The sequence below is a fragment of the Toxoplasma gondii genome, chromosome X (genome assembly GCF_000006565.2).
Source record: "Toxoplasma gondii ME49 chromosome X, whole genome shotgun sequence".
In the NCBI taxonomy this organism is placed as follows: Eukaryota; Apicomplexa; class Conoidasida; order Eucoccidiorida; family Sarcocystidae; genus Toxoplasma; species Toxoplasma gondii.
In genome coordinates this window covers 2082886-2104159 of record NC_031478.1, presented here as the reverse complement: position 1 = coordinate 2104159, position 21274 = coordinate 2082886, and the positions used below count along the sequence as shown (strand labels likewise).

The 21274-nt window shown below is 55.5% G+C and overlaps 1 protein-coding gene across 1 annotated transcript in view; it reads right to left on the bottom strand.

Annotated features, from left to right (window-relative positions):
- Positions 1-21274, bottom strand: part of TGME49_225745 (hypothetical protein) — a gene marked incomplete at both ends in the record, with an annotated part of 38402 nt that overhangs the window by 217 nt on the left and 16911 nt on the right. Inside the window, 4 exons of the mRNA XM_018780111.1 lie at positions 510-2311; positions 2777-3055; positions 3536-5626; positions 5812-21274. The exon at positions 5812-21274 is cut by the window's right edge and continues 16911 nt beyond it. Of these exons, the coding sequence (XP_018636005.1) occupies positions 510-2311; positions 2777-3055; positions 3536-5626; positions 5812-21274 (19635 nt within the window). The remainder of the gene's footprint in view (positions 1-509; positions 2312-2776; positions 3056-3535; positions 5627-5811) is intronic.

The following is a 21274-nucleotide window of genomic DNA, read 5'->3' as shown; positions in this document are numbered from 1 at the left end:
ATGGACAGCTTTGCAGCCTTGGCCCTCATGCTATAGATCCGATGAAAGACGCAATGCATCAGCGAAGCTTCACGCGCGGGCACACTCAGAAATATGCGAAACAGCCTTGGTTTTTCACTATGTGGCGAGGGTTCCCGCAGTATCACTCGTGTGGTAAAACGTTACTGTCATACGATGGCGTCTGCTGCACAACCTCTTGCTTGGCTAAAGAAGCACTCTATCCTAGGGCGCTGAGCGTGCACATTTTACTTCAATTGTGGCGGCAGAAAGTAAAGAAGTCTCAGACTTTGAGGCGTCTGCTCCTATACCACATCACACCGGAACCTCCCCCCCCCCCCACCATTCCTGCAACAGCCATTGATCCATTGTCTTTCTATTCACGCCGACCCTGCTTCCACACAGTCTCTCGGTGTAAGGCGTAAACAAGAGAAAACCGCTAGCCTCTCTGCGTGACCAGCTATCAATAAGTCACCGCGTACTGATCGAGCCCCTTCAAAGTTGTCGCTTACTTGGAGAACCATCCATCGCAAGCTTCTGCCGTCTCTTGTGCCACCTCCATCTTGGCCAACTCTCGGACTCGTGGCCGTCCTGCCACTCGTTTGCGGGCCTACCTTGTTGGACACTGTTGAGGCTGCGATACTGCGCCGCCTTTCACCATCCCCGGAAGGGCTGGCTCTGCCTGGCACTAGCGGAGAGCCGGTCGCATGATCGTTCTCTTGATCAGATTCGTCAACTGGCAGGGAAGTAGAGTCTGCCGCTGCACCCTCTGCAAGTCCACTACGGAACTGGGAATTCCTCACGGGGCGCGATTCGTTGCCAGCTGGTCGCGGACTGCTTGAAGAGGCTAAGTCACCCACATTTTCTCTCTGTGTAGGAGGCGAAACATCTACGACCCAGAAAAGACGATGCATGGCCGCTGGGTGTTCGAATTGCTCTGACCCGTCTGTGTCGTCGAGAGAGACTTGCGAGAAACCCACGGACTTCTGCCAGACACGTCCGATAGCTGCAAATCCTGCTCCGAAGAAAGGACCACCTATCCCCCTGCTTGTGGCACTCAGGGCTCCGGCAGCACCGACATGAGAGGAAGCGATCGACGCAGAAGCTGCTGAGACCGCGGCATTGCACCGGCTGACTTGGTCACTGAGCTCGTCATCCATAGCCACGCAGATAACGACGCGGCAACGGTGGCTGGACTGTGGTCCGCGCTTTCGGCGGAAGGACGTCTCGGGCATCAGCTGATATTCGAGGCCTGGATCCTTGCTGTTCTTGTCTGGAGTGGCCGTAGCGGTGTTCGCCTTCTCATCTGCCTGATCCGGCTCTCGCCGCGCTGGAGTGGTGGCGAGAGGGTCACCACCCCCGCTGTCTCGGCGCCAGTCCCTACGAGACCTCTGTTTGCCACGAGACGAAGCATTCTCTCCAGGAGGCGGCCGGACTGACCGCGCGGGAACTTGCACGCAGTGTACACTTGAGATATGTTTGACTTTGAAACGCAATAGAACGACGAGAGGCCACCCTATTACCACGAAACACGTGTCTCCTGCGATAACAAGAATGAAGACGCCAGCAGAACAGTACCCACTTCGTCGCCGACCGCCACGCTCGTGGCTGCCGTGTCTCGCCTCCACGAGAAGACCAGAGGGCATCTCCGGGTACGCCTCCGACGGCGGAGCCTTCCAGAGCGCTGGTCCAATCTCTGGGTGCCGCTTAAATGCGATGCCCATGGCGTGAGCGACTTCGGCAGCCGCGGCAGGGGGTCGTCGATCCCGTGCATGAGTTGTGTATGCAAGTCCTCGCAGCGCCGGGAGCTGCATCAGCATCAACTGGATGAAGGAGTCGCGTGAGTCGTAGGGCTGCAAAACGCGTTCCGGACCGTACAGCATGCGCGGCAGAGGTAGAAGGTTTGTGTACGAAGACGACGAGGCGAAAGCAAGCGCCGCTGACGCAGCCGAGGAAGCAGACAGAGGGGCCGTTGGCGACCGGGAAAGCATGGGCAGCTGCGCAGAGTTCGTGCTTAATATAAAGTGAGGAGCGATAGTGGCAGAGCCCAGGAAGGGCGCAGGCGCTGCCCCACCTCCGACCGGACTCCCACGCATCAGCAGAAGCAGCTGTTGCAGGAGGAGCTGCTGCGAACTACTCAGCTGAGGGCGGCGCTGCCGGAGCTCGTTTTGCAATCCGGACGCCGACAGTGCTATAAACTCGCAGACGCCTATGAGCGGCTTCAGCATCAGTGACAGACACCCTGACAGAACGGCGCCGGGAAGACGTCCCACGCCGTGGGTCGACGCCGACACCAAAGGGTACCTCACGAAATCTGCAGACACCAGTTCATAAACAACTTATTGAGAATCCGTGAAACGTCTGCAGCGGTCTCGTACAGAGAATGCGAGGTGTCACTGCATAAACGGAACTGCTGGATGGCAGCGGAACTGGAGACAAGGTTCACGGTCCAAGTGAGCTTCGGCTGGCAGCGAAGCACATTCCCCATGGCTAACAGGAATGGAAGATCATGCCGCAGTGAGGCTGATACAGCTGCTGGGCACAGGGGCGCCTGGCGGTGATCCAGGAGCATAAGGAACCGGGAATAGGTTCCAGCACCGCCGGGACACACCAAACGTGGCGGGCGCTAAACATGCGTTCTGCTGCCGCGGAGCAGGTGGCTCCAAATGCTTCGAGTCTGGACGCAACGTCTGCGCTGCAGCGTCGGAGATTAGATGGACATTCTAGCACTGCAAAGCGAACGCGTCTGAAGCTGCCCCAGCGGTCAGTTACTCCTCACCTTGGAGTGCGTCTCCGCAATCTTGCACAAGCCGTGTCCATCCTCGTATTAGACCTTCAAACAACAGTGCCGGAGGCAGTCGCTGAACTTCCCGCACTTCATCAGCCAACCCGGCTGTTTGCGGAGCCGGCACCATCAGCTGGAGGGTCCTGGTGGCCGATGAGGCAATACTGCCATGCCCACCACGAGATTCCATATTGGAGTGGGACATATCCATGAACGCAGACAGCACTGCGGCGCCGTAGAGGCCGAACACACGCGAAACGGCATCCGCGAGACCTGAACAAAAAACGCACAGAGACGTAACACTCTGCAGTTGTTGAAACAACAGGCGGCGATTGAAAACTGTCAAAGCCTGGTGGTTGCCACAACCATAGGCTGTACCAAGAGTAGCCTGACAGGAGATGCGCCTCTCTAGAAAAACGTGCCCGCTCTTGCAAGGCGATGGCGATTGCTCCAACGACACATCCGCAACAACAGAGAAGTTGCGACTGGCTTTACTGAACGACTTATGATGAGATGCCACGGGTACGGCAGTTGTACAATGCAGCACAAACCAAGGCTACTACCGACAGAGCATCGCATTTCTATACCGGTCAGGTTGAACGCTTTAAATGCGTCTACCGTGCCTATGGTGGGTTGCGTAACCAGCAGGTGTTTTTGTGGCACAATAGAATTTTGTAAGAGGCCAGAAATCAACCGATTTTTTACGCGGGTAACCCTTTGCTAGTTCCGAAAATGAAATGAAACTGGGGTTACCTTCAAGGATTACTGACGCTGCGGCGCCGAGAGCTTCTGCTCTCATGAGCACGTTACTTCTGATCAGATCAGGGTCTGCTCGGATTGCTGAGGCGAGAGCATTTGGATCGACCCTCATGGGCGGCACGAAGTGGGAGTTTTCTCCTCTTCGCCGACGGATACTGAGTATGGTTTCATGTCGGGCGTCTGCTGGCCTCCCGGTACAGTATCCTCTCTGTGCCGGAAGGGATGTCGCATTGATTACAGAAGACGCTTCGAGACTGTCGGCACTGGGAGAAAACACTGTAGCAATGAATGCATCAAAGGCCTTCATGCGGTCCTGCCAAGCTCCCACATTCAAAAGGCCGCCAGTTGAAAGCGCAGTGGTGGTCGCAGCCGTCGTGAGCTGTTTTCGAAAGTGTTGGGTAAGAAAAAACAAAACCAGAGAAAGCGGCAGACCAGCGTACTCGAATGAGAAGTCTCGGATGTTGACGACGGCGTTGTCAACATTCAGCGACCGCAAGAAAACAGACAACAGACGGTCCGCTACTGAATGCTCGTGAGGCAGTTTCTGGTGTAGCATGCGACGTTCCGTCTTGGCAGGATCTTCTGCTTCTCTTAGCCAAAACGTTCCTCCCATCAATGCCATTTGCCCAGGAGTTGATTCGTTCGTCTTTTCACCAGGATTCTTTTGAGGGCTAAGATCAGTGTGACAAATGCCTGTCCGTCGTTGTTCGACCATGACTTGCGCGGACCGCGATTCCCTTGCCCCTTTCAGAAGATCGTCAAAGAAAAAGGATATGCTCAAAATAACGGGGTCAATGTAGAGTGAATCAACGGCGAGTTCTGTGATCTCAGTCGCTGGCGGGGCTGGAGGCGTAAATGATGGACCGAACGCCGGCACAGACGCAGACGGGAAACAAGTGAAGAAGAAGGACGGAAAGCTAGCCACAGCTGATGGTGAGGCAGTATGCGCAGGCCCTGCTGAAGGGCTGCTTGATCTCTCCAAAGAGGAAAGACAGAAACCGTCCTGCGTCCGATTCTGTCGCCCAAGAGCAGCTGGCGCTAAGGCGCAGCATGCTGTCGACTCTCCGTCTGCGGTACCGGACCAGGACGATGTCACTAAGCAACGGTGTGCAGACAGGGAGGACGTTGGCGAACGCCGGCGGCCTTCTTGAAACATAACACCTGGAGGAAAGAACCACTCTGATGAGACACGATCAATGTTTCCCGCCACCTCGGGCAGGAGCGTGCCTACTATCCCCGCTCGTGTCGAGATATTCAAGTTGTCCTGCAAACCGGCGGGTAGGCGGAACGGGCGAGACTGTAATTGAAGGAGAAGGGGTGATGCGGTGCCCCGGGCTATTTCGAGAAAGTCGCGCAGAGCTGAAAGGATCCGACCTATATCAATTTTGATCACAAGAGGAGCGCAGGAAACGCGGAGGTCACAGATGCTCTGCTGAACGTACACCATGAAGGGGTACATTCCAGGATACCCCTGTTGTCGCTTGGAAGAAGCCAAAACGTCAATGCGCAGAGTAGCTGGGTCCGTGTGCAGTTCTGCTGCCGCAGATGCCTTGTCCTGTATCCGAGCGGGACCCGCGTCATCAACGAGTCCATCTCTGTTGTTTCTGCGAACACATCGCCTCGAAACTGGCAGAATGCCGGTCCTATCTGCTCCGGAAAAAGACGCGGATTTCTGCCTGCCGATGCTCTCGCACTCTGCTGCCCCGGGGAAAGTGGCAGCGGCGGTGCCTTCCGAGTAGTACGCACGCGAGGCAGGGGCAAGAACGACTGGGAAGTTAGTAGCTTCTGGAGAGAAGTCGAAAAGGTGAAATTGCTGAATAGAGAAGCTGCACAAGTGACGCGCGAGAAGAGCGTGTCCACCGCTTCCCCCGGACCCATTTATACGAGCGAAATTGTACGGGACCAGGTACCTGCTGGTGATGCTGAACTTGAGGGACCGCACATCCAGCTGAAATTGTGAAGGACAGCTTAACGCCTGCGACGATGCCTCCCGTGGATTCCGGTACACACCCATCGCTCGATCAACGGCTGAGGGCGGTGAACCGAAAATAAAGGAGAACGAGAGGCACGGCAACTGAAGGGCCACTGCAGAAGAACATCAGCACAGCAGGGAGCAGGTACCGAAAGCATTCACAGAAACTCTTGACTGCAGAAGATTATAAGCTGTCGGAAAACAATGCTACTAGCCAAACCGGTCTTACTGCCAATATCCTGCGTACAAACGGCTACGTGCGACTGGCTGTGTCGTGTCCAGCCATGTCTGAACTTACCCTTCATTTCTTTTTGGTGCATCCGCTTCCCTGCACCGTCAATCTCGGGTATGACCGGTTCAGCCATACCCTCCATCCCAGACCACTGCGCAGGATCGTCTCTGTTTGCACCTGTGGTGCGCTGGTTCGGGATATTGTCCTTCTGGGCTGCACCTTTGCCGTGCGCAGTAACGAGTGATTCCTCACTACTTGTCTCACTTCTTGACAGACCTTCAGACGGGTCAAGAGAGGCCTTCTCCTGACTCGTCCGTGCTCCTCCCCTCTCCGGCGTATTCAAAACTGACAGGGACTCTGGTGGAGGGACATGGGAAACACTGAGAATGGAAGTGCGACCCTCAGTGCGGGAGTAGAAGTAGAATGTTCGACGAGGGTTTTGCAGCACAAGTTTTGTTGTCTTCTTTTTGTAAACATCCACCTCAACCCATGCCACGTCCTCGCCGACAATCTGAATGTACAACTTCTCTCGTAGGCAGTTCATATTCAAGGTTCCGTCATATTTTTCCGCTGTGCCTGCGGCAGCTTCACATGCCGTCCCTCCAGACTCTTCGGCGCCCCTAAAGGGGCTAGTGCCCCATGACCTCCCTTCTGCGGTTCGATCTAATGGAGTCCTCACGCTACCGGCAAGGTCGGGCTGACCACTAGTTGCCGCCATATTCGTTGAAAACCGGCGTCGAGGACAATTCGCGACATGCTCAATAGGCTGACCTGGTTGCCGTTCCGCTGCCTCGAGCTTTTCAAACCAGCGTAGCACACCTTGTCGACCCCAACTTCGCGTGGCTGGGAGGGCCTGCAGCCGGCGGATGTGATCCTCGGTGTCTGTCAACTCTGGCCACTGCAGCGACTGCTTGAGGATTCCGGCTGTTGCAGCGGCAGTTTGCTGACATTTCTTTATCCCTTCCCCAAAAGCTGTCTCTAACTGTTTCTGAATTTGACGAAGTGCCGGGGGAGGCCACAGGAAATCGCTGACGGAGCCGTTTTCCAGCGAAATGTCATCTCCTCCGAATCGTCCCCGCTTCTGTAGAAAACGGTCTGAAAGGGTGTCACTTTCGAACGAGGATGACGTGCAGCCACGATGGACATTCACCGTGTTTCGCCTGCAACTTTCAGAGGATAACGAGGAAACAGAGTCGACGCTTAACTCGCGCATATCCCCGTGCCAGTCCTCGCTTACCACAGGCGTGCTACACGAGATACCGGAATCCGTCATGGCTACGCTACTGTGATACCACTCCTCGGGATCATCATCCGTAGAGCCATCGTGAAGGTGCGCGCCTCGTGGGATGGCCCTCCTACATCCATTATCGGAAGTACTTGCGGGTCTTCGAAGTGATCCACTCGGGCGTGCCACGCTTGTCCGTCTACTACTCCATACATTGTCGCGCGAAGCGACTCGACGTCCTTTCTGCTTCTCATCCAGATCACCTGGAAACCTGAATCCTGCTGGTCGTTTATTATTATGGCGTGCCACACAACGACGACCACCCTTTAGTTTGATGCGCTCCGTGTCGAGCCTCTTCACTGTCGCCGATCTCGCAGCACGGACCTGGACGAGGCGATCTGCTTCGATAGCGGCGGACGCTGCTGCCGCCGCAGCCGCGGCTGCACTCCTTGACGCACTTGTTGCAGCGATGTCCGCCGCCTCGCAGGCAGGGCAGAGAGGCAGAGCTCGCTGCAGCCAGAAGGGCTTGCTCTGTCGAGGCGCAATGCACACGGGCGGAGGCCCACAGTTTCCGTCAGACCAATCCGAATCAATGTGGGGGTGACGCTTCCGAAATCCAGCGTTCCCACTGTCCGACGACTCTCCCGCGGTCGTAGTCACCCGGTTCCGTTTCGTGGCCCTCCATTCCGAGGCTCCAGGAGCAAATGTGGCGCACGCAGCGGTTGTGAAACAGGCTGGAGAGCTAGTGGCCACGAGAATGTAGGATGATTCAAGGTGGTTCTCCACATGCACTGGTGCCGTTCGGGCCGCAGAAAATGTCACGCAGCAAATGCCACCTTTACCATCGTCGCTGTTTCCGATAGTCGCCTCGACCGCGGCAAACAGGTTACCAAGGCAGTCGAGGACTGGAAAGCTCTGACTGCTGCTGCGCGTTGCTGCAGCCAGAGCTGCTTCCGCCGAGCATTCGGGGTCTGCTGACACCGCGTGTGAAACTGCATCCTTACCTCCTACCTCTGCGGAGGCCGCCTTCCTGGATGCGATGTCAGGACCCCTGCAAGTCGTTAGGAGAGGATTCAATATCCCAGATACAGCGGAGTTGCTTCCATATGACGAATAGCTGGAGGAGACGTCCAAACGACGTGGCGAAATCTTTTCGTTACCTATGTCTGCTGCCACGACAGGATCAATGCGGCGGTACGCCGACGTTTCCGGGGCCGGGCAAGAAACATAGAGGCAGTCTGTCCAGAGAAAGTACGGCAGCGGGGGGCAAATGTGCTCAGGCGACAACGAGGGAAGGAGCGGCACTCCGGGAAGACGCTCGTCAGAGAATCCCTTTGACCAGTGACCAGTTGTTTGGAAACGATGGGGCGCTCCGTTGCCACTACGAGAAAAAGTGCTTGCGCAGACACGGTTTCCTGACGATGACGCGCACTCCTCTGAAGTCTGTGAAGTTGATGAAAGGTAGGAACGGGAACGTCTCAGCGGATGACGGGGAAGTACGACGGAGGAGCCGCATGACGAGAGCCTCGGCGGTACGACGTTACTGCGATCAGGTGCAAACCGACCACCTGAAAACGCGCGACCCAAAGGGCTTTCTTCCCGGCCTTGTGGTTGTTTGTGTGTGCCTTCTAGTTTAGAAAGGGTGCGCTTGAGGCGTTGTGGTTCACTGGTGAGAGATCCTGTACGATTCGATGAACCTACAGTCACACTAGAGGCCTGAGGCGGACGCCTACTCGGCTCGACCCGAGTGGCAGCACCTGCCGGCGATGCTACCGCTCCGAGGAAGTCGCGATCAAGAGGAGATGAGTGAGCTAAAGGCGGCGGAGACCGAACGGACTGCCACAGGTTGCGCATTGACCCAGTGCCGAGGCGCAAGTGTGAAGAAGCAACCCCCGGAAAACCTTCTTGTGGGCCGGCGCATTGAGTCACTGTATCCCAAAGGTCGCCTGATCGAGTATCTGAAGTAATGTTCCACAGTCTAGACATTCGAAGTTTGGCTGAGGGCCACTTGCGGCGCCTAACAGTATCCGCCAATTTGATTGGGCACCGTAAGGTATTTCGCACGCGTCTGGCGTCCCCGTGATCCCCGATGACTTGAAATGTTGTCCCGAAATGATGCTTAGAATCAGGGCGAGCGGAGACTGCGGTTCTTCCTCGTTCTCGCCAATGGCGGCGAAGCGCATGCAACCCACCGATTCGATCTAGGTTTGTCCACGACGTCTGGGCACGATATCCTACCGGAGAGAATGTGCCGTCCCGTCCGTAAGAGACATTCCGACCAAATAGCGTCGAGGTCACAGGGTCCCGTGTCTGGAAGGCCTGTCCACGTTGCGCGTTGGTAGCGTCCACATCGATTGTGCTCGTATGGCCTGAAGAAGCATTTAACAGAGAACCGCCACTGCCCACCCCCTTGCTATTGTAGCCTTGGAGCGGAATACCTGTCTGTTGCTGAGGCACTTGGCGACCAGCAACACGGGAGCTCCACTCCAGCGCAAGTGACGCGGACTGAGAACGTCGCAATTGCGTAGCATCAACAGAAAGAGATTGTGAATCTCTCGCGCTTCTTCCCAAAGTTGTTCGCCGTCGCGGCACGTCATGTGGCTCGTGTCCCCAGGCTTCCTCCCATTCTGCTCGAACAGCTCCCACAGGTCGCCTGAAATCTCTCAGATCTCCTTCCGACTCATCATACAGAAGCGGAATGTGCGGCTGAGGCTTTGTTCGGACACTTTCAAGGCCATCCGTCTCTGGCACGGGATATAGAGCAAGCCTCCCCTCAGCCGTCGAAAGTGGGTGCCAGTAAGGGTAACTTTCCAGGCCGCAACGATCATCAACACTGACAAGATGCCCTGATGGGAAAGAAGCGTCGACTCTGCTTCGACTCCAGCCCTGGCTTCCTCGTCCTTCGTGGAACTGAGTATGCTTGGTGGCATCTGGCATAGATTCATCTCCTTTCCAAGGTGGCATGATTCGGCCACGATGCGAGTGCACACTTATGCCACCAAGCATATCGCCTACATCTTCAGCTGGTTCCCGGCTATGATAACTGTCGTCGGCCTGAGTGTTCCTCAAAGGCATCTGTTGATCCTTCCAGGATGCGACACTACCATTCGCACTGCCGCGGGAATTTGATAAATGCTCTCCATCACTGGCGGCTGCCAGCGCAGCGGCCGCGCCATCTCGGCAATAACGATCTTGCATGAAGAGGATGTTTTCTTCGCGGAGAACGTCAAGAAGACGCATTCCTTCAAATGAAGGATGAGGCAGCAGCAAAGGAGAATCAGATGGTATGGAGTGGTCTCCAGCATTGAGCATGCGGTAGATATCCGGCTGATGCACGTGCAGGTTATGTGTCTGCGGTCGACGGAATCTGGTCGTTTGGGGTGAGGAGTACGTGTGAGACGCTAGTCTAATATTGACGGCGTACGGCATTGTTGGATCCGGAAAATGAAACACTGCTGCAGCACCCTTTGGCAAAAAGAGAATGGGGGACGAGGGAGTCATGAATACGGTGTTGAATAAGGACATCTCTTGTTCAACTTCATCGTCGTCACCTGGAATACCGAAAGACCCACCAACCCCCCTATCGGGCCACATCGCGGAATCGCGTCTTCGATTCAAAGCGAATGCTGAAGGGGAATCCTTGCTGCCGCGGTCGTGAAACCCGTAACTGTGAGATCCAGGAGGGAAGTAAGAAAGCATGGCAAAAGGCACGCTCACATTAGCCTGCCGAATCTCCAAGTCCACATTTAGAGAATTAATGAAGACAAACCGAGGCACGCACTGGAGCAACACCGACCGAGCTGTCAGCAAAGAGGACGCTGACAAAAGGGCAGTAGACAGCGAAGTGGCCGATGACACGTAACAGGGGAACGATGTGGCTGCTCTGGGAAAGGAAGCCGCAGAGCGATCTTCTTCGGCTGGCAGCGGAGTCGCAGTCGACAGACAAGGCAAAATCTCATCCTCCTTCGCGTCACCATTGCTGTTGTCGGCGTGCTCATTCTCCGACCAGGTGTCCGATGCTCCGTACAAGGACAGGGATGTCCCAGCTCGAGTCAGCCTGGAGCCAGACACAAACGAGGCCCTCGGAGCTCCGCGAAGAGTTGAGCGAGGGAGAGAGGAAGAAACGAGGTTGTGAAACAACGCCGGGAACATCGTTAGACAAAGCAGATGTGTGTCCGGAGTACACGTTCCGGACTGCTGCAAGACCATGTCGTAACAGCCGACTCTCAACGGTAGAGCCGCGTGTGGTGGAGAAATGGTAGAAGGTAAAAAGGCGGAGCAATGCGGATCCAGGCACGAGCTTCCACCATCGGCTTGCTCTGTCGAGATAGTTCCCTCTTGTTTTGTGTCACGTCTGTGTAACACTGAAAAATACGAGAGCAGAGAACCAGAATCTAGTAGCACCCGGATATCTAGAACACCTGCGCTGAGAATGAATTGGTTCATGGCAGTTGTGGCGGCTAGGCGACGGCGACACCATTGCACCGTGTCAAATGCAGATTCGGCGCTTTGGACCCCACAACCCGGAGGCCAGCACATTCCAGGCAACAACAGTTGCTCCCTGCCTTGTCTAGAGGAATTTGTGGCATGACAAGAAGACTCGCTCCTCTGCCCTTCCCAGCTATCAGACGTCGTATGAGCTTTACTGTTTTCCCTACCCCGACACGCACGAAAGGCAAGGAGACCGGGGCCGTGAAAACCGCAGACGGTTGAAGCCATGCCATCCATTTCCTCGTTTCTCTCAGATGTGGCCGCATTAGAACACGCCGAACGGGTCGTTCGCCCTTGGGATGGATATCTGTGCTGGTGTCGCCCCCCATTTCGGCTTCCCCAGCCACCTAGTGTGGAGCCCCATTGTGACAGACCTTGTCCGTGTTCATGGTCGTCCCATGCGGCCTGTTCCAGGCGTCTCAGGAAGCAGCAGCCGACCTCCAGGCTCGCAGAGGCGCACAAGAGTGGGCTTGCACCAACCCCCGCAAGGCTAGCTGCAATGGTGCCATCTGTCAGCTCACTGATAGTGGAGCGCCTCGATTCATCGATAATGCAGTTGCTGTCTCCAACATTGATGTTACGGCGGCTGCTCGTTGGAGAGCGCCTGACCCTATGTCCATGTGCCGGCAAAGGTGCGTCCTCATGGCCGCTGCGATTATTTGAGGGATTGCGAAACGCAACGCCGCCCGATACTGGCTTTACATAGGTCCATCTCGGAAGCGGGAGGGCTCTTCCGATCGCAGGAGCTCCATTTGAACATTTTATTCCATGTACAACGCTCCTCCGCCATTTCCTCCTTCCTGAGACACTTTCCGTTATTCCATACTTGGTTCGCCTTGGCACGCCTATCGAACAAAGCAACCTACTGCGAGACTGACGATGCCTCGGCTGTGATCCCTGCGTAAGGAAACGCCCAGCGTTGTACATGGCAAGTGGGGTGTCGACCTCGCATTCGGCGTATCCGCTGGCACTAGCGAGGCAGCATTCATCTGCGATTGATTCAGTCTCACTGAACTGCGGTGCTGTGCATAAGCCACGGGCGAGGTCGCTCGCCCTTTCCCAGCTGGTTGCTGCCTCACGTGGCGGGGCTAGAGGCACGAAGGACAGTGGTGCTTGAATGCACCGTTGAGACAGCCAGACAGGCGCGGAAATGATCATGGTCAAAGCAGCCGCTACCCCCGGAAAATGCGGCGGCAGCATGGGGTCAAATGGGGAGTAAATGACAGTTACTCGAACTTCGAATATTTTCCGCTTGTGGAGATCAGCGACTCGAATCACTTGGACTTCATGTATTGGGCTCTTCGAATACGCCATACCAATTCTACCACCTGCGCGCTGATTACCCCTGTGTGCGCCTCCAGATGATCCATAGGACGGTGTCGCTCCGTCACCAACTTCGGACGACGCCATGGCACTGGCCCCTTTTGCATGTCCGTCATCAGTGCACCAGATATTGTCCTTTGGGCCATGTGCAACCTCAAAGTTCTTTTGACCCACCGGCGAAGTCACGCCCCACACACGGTAGAATTCGCTCCAGCTAGATTGGGGGAGCTTCATCGAGGCGAGCAATACCTCGGCGCCATGGACTCCGCAGCAAAGACGCTGCTGAAGGGATGGAACAATGACTTCACAGGATCCCCTCCCAGCAGCTGCTGCGGCGGCTTGAACCCGTGTTACCATACCATGCTTGCGGTCAGCCATCTCGTCGAGCGGGCGAAATTCATCAGGGTGTGACTGGTTGCCGAAAGCTGCAGAGGGTGCCATACAAGCAGAAGACGAAGGCTGGCGCGCGTGACGAGGATCTCGGCAGTTCGTCCCACTCGGTTTCAGAGGCAACGCGCTGCTCTCCTTTTTGCTGCCAGCATCGGTGCACTTAGAGGTCGCGTCACTGTGACATTCAACTCGTTGCGTGTTCGTCGGAGCTGTCGCATCCTTGAGGTGCAGAGTGACGGGGAAGGGCAAGTGATTACAGATGCGAAGGGGCACCTTCACGACCCAAGTGCTCCTTTGACAGCGCTCCTGCAATTCTCGGTCCTTAGCATCACAGTCGTCGAACAGATCTTCTAACCGCATGAAACTTGACGAACCAGGCGCAACTTTGTCTCTTTGCTTCTCGTTGTGGCCAAGCGCGAGGTCACGAGACGGGCCGCAACAGCAGGCGGTGAAGGGTGGGAGAAGCCACGGGGTATCGATGCGTCTCTCACTATCACTGTTTTTAATTGTGACTGCCGCGGGTTTCCACATCGTGCAAGAGTAAAACGCGAGCAAGAAAACACGCCCGGAATCACCGATGCAATATGAGGACGTGTTGCTAGATGAACGTCGGAGCCTGAGGGATGCTGCTTTCCATTGAGACACTGTTGACAACTGTCGGAGCTCTTTTAGCGACGGCCGTTTCTTTGTTTCTTCGCGCAGCGTGATAATAGAACCAAACACGCCTGGCATTCCAGCAGGTTGGAATGATATGCCTGACGCCCAGACATGGCTCCCTTCATCCTCTCTGCGCCCACTCCAGGAAACACGGTTTGATAATTTTAACATCTGACGCTGCCATTCATGTTTCCACAGATTGCCTGGTCCTGAAAAAGATCCGGAGTGGCAGCCACCCGTCTGCCGAAGCTGCACCCTAAGAGACAGCATCGTGGAAGCGTCAAAAATCAAAGGTCTGAGTGGTCTTATATAAACGATCTTCCCTATCGACCTCACGTGCTCTGTTCCGCAGCGCGAAGGGCAAGGCGTTTGCTCGACGCCTGCAGGCGCCCTCGGCGTCGCGGTTGAGCTCTTCATACCTTGAGCCAGTGAAGCGTCGTGGAAACAATCATTATCCCCAGTCTCAAGTGCCATGGCAGACAAGCTGTAGGCACCGCCCCGTGGAGGGCAAACAAATTCCCGTAGGAAAATCCTCTTTCCCACTCGAGCTGATGCGGACTGTCGGAGGGTCTGGTTTCTCCGACTTCTTTTCAGGACCCGAGTTAACGATGGCACGACATGGGTCGCGCTTGCCGCCTCGCTGCGTCGGGGCATCGCAGGCATCACCAAGGGTGCAGTTCTTTGTCGGTCCTCTGGACCGGCAAAACCCGCTTGCCCACAGGCTTGTACATGTTCTGTTTTTTCGAATGTCGGAGGGTGACTGTGGGAGCCTTGCTCTGTCGTTGGAAGGATAAGGTTGACCTCGTCGTCATCAAAACATTGCAAAGCAGCGCTGTCGTTATCACGTGCCTCCTGAGGCGGCTGCTCGTGAACAGTGGTGGCAGCTGTCCCTCCGGTTGTAGCACGATCCTTCTCTAGGTAACCACAAGAATCAACCGATCGAGAAAAGCGTTTGCGATCGCGCCCCTCCCCTGTTACCTGACCCTTGCTGCTAGCGTTTAACTGCGGCATGACCACGCCCAGTTGGCATGCGAGAGAGAACGGCGTAAGGTTTCTTAATGTCAGAGGAGCACCGATGGTGATCAGCTGCTGTTGCTCATCTGGAGATGTGGCTCCCCCGTTGACCACCGCTCGGGCCAGCAGCAAGTGCTGAATGCAGCACACGGACAGGTGGATGTCGCTTGCATCACCTCCTTTCAACGTATCCTCGTAATAAGGGTCCACGGTAGCTGGAGTGTTCATTTGTCCCATACCCCCCGTGTGCACTGATGGTGATTCATTTAGAGGTGCATGTAGGCCTTGAACAACAGGCAGGCGGATTACAGCAGCGGAAGGCACGACGGGTAACTCCACGCACATCCACACCTCTGGCGTCGCCAGAGCCGCCCGAACAAGGCTGTGACAGCGGGTGCTCCGATCTCCACGACTATTTGAGGCGCATCTTTGTCGGTTGGAGGCAACTCTCAAACGAGGCGGAAACGCACACCTCCATCGGCCACCTTTCGTCTTGACGTAGTGAAGCCACAGACGATTCCTTCTTCTGAGCAACCTTTTAAGCCCGTCGTTGCTTGACCTTTCTCTCATCTTTTGTACTGTCGGTAGTGGACCTCTCCTTCTCAGAGTGGCAGTTCGCGCTGCAGAAACTGGATGCGCGTGACCAGAGGTTGTTACCTCAGGCTCCATATGGTTCACGGCTACGAAGTGCAACAAGCAGCTTCGATGGTCACTTCGAGTCTGCGGATCTCCATAGAAAAACGAAGCGTCTAGAGCCACCACCTGATCAGGAGCCAATAGTCGAACAGATCTGCTTCTTTTGCTGTCTGTGCGACTTTCGACGCGTTCGTTTGGTGGGTCTGCGAAACTGTGCCTTGGTGATGAGGCCGACGCGATTCTCTTCGTCTGGAAAGTGTCTACAGTCAACAGTCCTGGCGAAGGTTCGATGGAAATTAGCATAGGCAGTCCCGATGCATTGTGGAGAAACACCGCAAAGTCTCGCAGGCGATAGATGCCCGGGTTGTTGTCGCAACTAGACAGGCAATACTCACCTGCGCTCCCACTATGCTGCCCCTTCGCCTGCTTGATGTCCATTACGGTCACACATGGCAGGTAGCAGTACGGGATTACACGAGGGCTATCCTCGCTTAGATAACGTCCATCACCAAGCATAAATCTATTAGGAGGCGAACGCGGCAGAGCCAAACAATCTTGGCGACGTGGAATAACGTCTTGCTCGCGTGAGCTGACAGCGGTACCTTTCGAGCGCATACCCTCATATGCTGGGTTGTAGACGTTGGAGGCGTGCTGTAAACTATCAGACGCTTCGGGCGAGCCGGCACCCCAAACCGAAGCACTCGTTTCCCTCGTCAGCCCCATGCGCTTCAGCAATTCATCTCTCGGGACTTTCTTAGAGGCGACATTCCGCTGTCCCACGCTGGATAGACTTCCTGACGCTGGCAAGGTAGTAGAGGTAACGGAAGAAACCCTACATGCCGATGCACGCTCACCGGGCTGCAAGTGCATAATCTGGTTGCCTCGACTATCGACTGAAATAAGCGACGCATTCTTCGGGAGGCACCCCGAATGAGGTCCCTCGTCATGACCGACGAGCGAAAACCATTCTTCTCCCCGATTTGTGACGGATCTGGGATAGAGTAGGTCACCAACGACTGGCCATCTTGTGCAAACTTCAGCATGACAGGACACGCGTTCAGCGGCTGGATCTTCATCTATGGCTTGGTCGTCGTGTGCCCACTGAGATCGAAGCAGCCACTCGGCGGCCGCATGAGCCCAGAAAGCTGTGTTTTCGCGGTTGCTTTCCTCCGCAGCCTTTGACCACTCCAGACGAAGGTGCGTCAGAAGATGGATCACAGTCTGTAAATGCCAGGACGCGAATGCTACGCGTACAGTACCTTGCTTATTCAAGTCCGGTGACCTTTCACAAACGCTTGCAGAGAGCGAAGAGCTGCTCTGCAGAAACCCTCTCATGAAACTGGCATCTTGCATGCCACGGCTGGCAACGGTACCGTCGCATTTCAGTTCCGTTGCTGTCCGTTTCTCCATGTTACTGGATGCTGTGCCCGCAAGTCGTGCCTTGGCACGGAAGCTGTCAGCCGCAACTGCTGAAGAAGGTGACATAGAATGAGGTGCCAGGCGGGGAGTGAGGCCAACCAGAGAAAAAGACTTTTGGGACAGTGGCCTGTCCGAAACAGTGAAAACGATATCAGCAGAATCTGCTCTTAGAGAAGCTCGGAACGATCCTACGAATGCATCAACAATAGGCTCCCATATTTCCTCCACCTCAACGTGAGGCTCGGCAATCGGCGCATAGATGTCTCGCATGACAGGAAGGCTGTTCTCCCGTCCAGCAGACGATGTTTGTTGTGACGAGCAACGCTGCGCACTCTCCAACTCCCCCTGACATCGTTCAGCTGCCACAAAACAGCTGTTAATCTCTGAAAAGGGCTCGCTGTTAACCGGCGTTGTTTCCCCACCTTTGTCAGTGCCAGTTCTGCCATACGCGCCTGCGACCTTCAACAGCCACGCAGAAGTGCCGGGCTGCCTCGTCCTTGGGAGATCGGCTGTTACTCTTTTGCCTACAGCTATGCGTTGCTTGGCATCCTCCTTTCGTTCCCGAGCACTCCGTTCACTTCTCACTGTGGTTAGCACACCTAGCGCGGCCTCTGAGACAGGAGAACCTTCTTCCCTTGTCCACCGTGCGGATACGTTCCCATTAGGCAAGCAGACTTTGTCATGTTGCCGCTGCGCTTGGAGCCCGCATTCAAATCCAGCTCGTCTCGATGAATCACCCGTCTCCGAGCCTGGATTGCTGGTGACAGGGCGAGACTTTTTTTGAGATGGATTACGTAACAGCCCAGTCTGTGCCGGCTCTGGGGACGCAGTTACCATGGAGTTCCTCACAAGCGACCTCCTGGCCATGACGTACGCCTCGACTTTGACAACGGCTTCGCCGTTGACAAGTAGATTGTCAGACAATAGACCGAGTTTCATTATTTCAGCTTCTGCACCCCTCTTCATGAGGTCCTCCTTCTGCTGCACTAGCTGTTTCTCAAGTAGCATCAAGAGATGCCGCGCCCCGCTTAGGTCTTCTTTAGTATCGTCCCTCGTACTGACGTGACCACTCGTTTCTACTGTCCGCCTGCACTCCGGTGCGTGCCGATGGGCCAACCTCGCATCAGCTCCAGATCTGCGGAAGTGTTCCGGAATCAGCAACGTCGCAGCGCTACTAGACTCGACCACTGACGGGGTGTAATCTGACCGAAGGAGTGTGTTTGTTCCCGCCGCCCGAATATGTTTGATGGTGATCCGCATCAGGGGATGCGCTCCATGAGTCCTCGGCTCTCCCACACAAACCCAGTGCGTACAGCATGAACTCGAATCCTGTTGCACACCGGCGTGAGCCTGACAGCGCTTCCGAGCCGGTCTCCGGGATTGTTGTACAGAACGGAGCTGAGACCGCTTACCAGCTCCGTACCTTCCCAGTGATGACTCTGACAGGACCCCGACAGTATTTGTCTGTGAATCAGGCGTCATACGAACATTCTTGCTGCCTGATCCTGGCAGGCTCCTCTCAGAAATCCGACAAATTGGCAAGGACCGGTTTGTTTCGAGGTCACCCTCGAATACGTCATATAAAATTGTGCACGAAAAATACGGCAGGTTGAACAACAGTTGTGTCGGTGCCCCCGCAAAGCCACAGAGGCCCAGCAAAGGCGATGCCAGCGAGCTCGTTGGCGCCACAGCAGGACTGGCTGCATGCAAATTCATTGCGACCGGTCCACTAGCGGAGACATCATTTGACAGTGAAGTCGAGTCTTCTCCTATCCATGATCCCTGCCACGCAACGATGTTCGGATAGCCTTCTGGAAGCGCAAGAGGACTTTCCATCGCTTGCGCATCTGTTTGATATTGGGATGAACCCCCCCTGCGTATAGGGTCCGTCAGTGGAGAGTGATGGAAGTAAGCCTCGTCCTCGCCAATACACCAGAAGGCACGTCTATTTGGATACCGCTCCTGAGCAGGTGACACGACTGGGGTAACCGCACCATGTTCGTCCAACACAGCGTTTTTGTTTGTACATCCAGGCTTCCGGTAAAAATGGGTCGGTTCGTTAATCAGTCGCGAATCTGGTTGTTGTTTCCAGGTGGGAGCCTCGCTGCTGCATGCACCCGGTCCGTGCACAGCTGCGTCGTCTGAGCGTCGGGGCAGTGGCTGTTCGGACGTAGACATTCTTGCCAGGTTTTGTGAGTCCTGGAAGGCAACGGAGTCTGACGTCAATGAAGTATTCACGACACTACTACGAAGATCCCCCAGGTGACTCACCTGCTGTCTCCGTTGATTTCTCTCAAAGGCACTGAGAACCTGTAATTTTTGCCTTTGCTTGTCCGCGAACATTAACGAAACTGCCCTTTGTAGGCGCTCAATATCCCAAGTCCGAATACGGAGTTCAATAGGGGAAAACGAAACCACAACATTGTGGATTGGCGGTGACAGGGGCGATAGTGGAGCCAAGCGCGTTGACTTCGAGGGCAGAGTCTCGCTCGGATGTTCTCCGTGCCGCACGCGCCTACGATGTTCTACTGTGACGGCGTCTGCACATTCCTCCGACACTGCTTGAAGTGGAATGTCTTCATAAACGGGGAAAAGCCATGAAGCGGCTGTCTCGCCCAGCGTATCCGGGCTCAGCAACATTGTCGTCGGAAGCATAAGAAAGAGGGGAACATTGAGGCGGGAGGTGGCGCAGGGCCTAGCCATCTTGTTGGTGGAGTGTTCCGCGGTAGTGCTTGCGCGTTTCAGTCGATCATTCGACTGCTCATCATCTGGTTGCGTTACACGACCTACCTGGCTGACAGTTCCGCGACCCGCCGGCATCCGCTGGCGTCCACAGGAAGCTATAGCAGAGAGTATATCGCATTTATCATGTAATGGCTCCGGAGACTCGCCGGGTGGTCGGCCCAGCAACGCGCCTCCTGTGAAAGGCACTTTGTTGGCGGAGCTCCGACGGTAGTTCCAGATACAGTTGGAGAGAAACTGGAATGGAGGAGATCCGAAGTGGTAGCTGAAGGATGTGCGAAGTGAAGGCAAGATACTGTGGCAGTATGTTGGCAGTACCTCCGACGAACCGTTTCCGTCTGGTGCTGCTGGTATGATTGCAAGAGGCGTAGCGTTGCAGGCGGAGGCGACGGCAAACGCGGACGAAGCCCCGGAGATTTGCGCGTTCAGACGAGAGAGAGAAACATCCTTGTGCACGGTGATAGAGAAGTTGGAGAGGACGCATGAAACTGCGTCGCTGCTGAAAACCGTTGCCCGCATTTCCGCCGCGCCTGCTTCGACATCGATGATGTCTTGCTCCCATTCTTCTGCACTCAGATCGAGGTGAATATTGTCTGTCGAGCCGTACCATCCATCCGGACAGCCAGCAGCAACCTTTTCGTTGCTGATTTCTTCAAACTGACAAAGAGGACAGGGAGTCTGACCTTGGTGTGCGTGTTGTCCCGATACTGGGCGTATCCCGGAATCTGAGGACAACTCCATCACACGTCTGGACGCAGCACGGTCTCCACCGCCCACACCTTTGGCGATATCGGCTGTTGCAGATATAGGAGATCTAGGCATGCGTTGGCCACCACTTCTGCTAGGTAGTTCAAGACATGGAGCTCGGCTACCGTCGGCCCAGCTTGTATCGCTCACACGTATTTGAAGCGCTGGTGTCGATGCTAAGCACTCTACGTCGGGATCGAATCTCGCACGGCTCCACGGTGTTTCACTGGACGCATTGCCCTCCCGGATTCCCGCTTCCGCCTCCTGTCGGATCTGCGTGGCGGCCCACTTTTTTTGGCCTGGCCTGAATGTTGCTTCGCGGCTCTCCGTCGGGCGCCCTACAGAAAGGAGTACTTGGCGCCGTGCGTTCTGTCCTGGCTCGCTCACTGAGGCTATTGCTGGATCGGATTGTGTGTCCTTGATACGCCTTTGCGATTGAGCCTCCGAAGCATTGCCTAGAAACTCTCCCTGGCTATAAGGATCAGCTCCCTCCGAGACTTCTTCCTGAACCAAGTCAGGCCAATGCACGTCTGCGTTCAGGCCTTCTCCCCTAGCGTGCCTTTCAAGAGTCCCGCGCGGCTGCTGACGACCGAGATCAACATATCTGTCCGTCGCGGTAAGACCGAAGTGGAGGAGATGTGAGCTCCGTGTTAGTTCAACTGAAGTCATAAGGATAAATGATGCAGGCATCGCTTTAAGTTCGACTCGTAGCTCCTCCACTGAAAAGTGGACGTATTCAGCAGATAGTGTGACGGCTGCGCGTTGGCGAGCGATGCCTGCGCCTTCTACCTGACCCGTCCGGACGAAGCCTAGGCCAAGAAGACGAATAAGATGCGACAAATATGCGAACTGTCTCTCCTGCTCAGACGTGAGATTATCTTTATG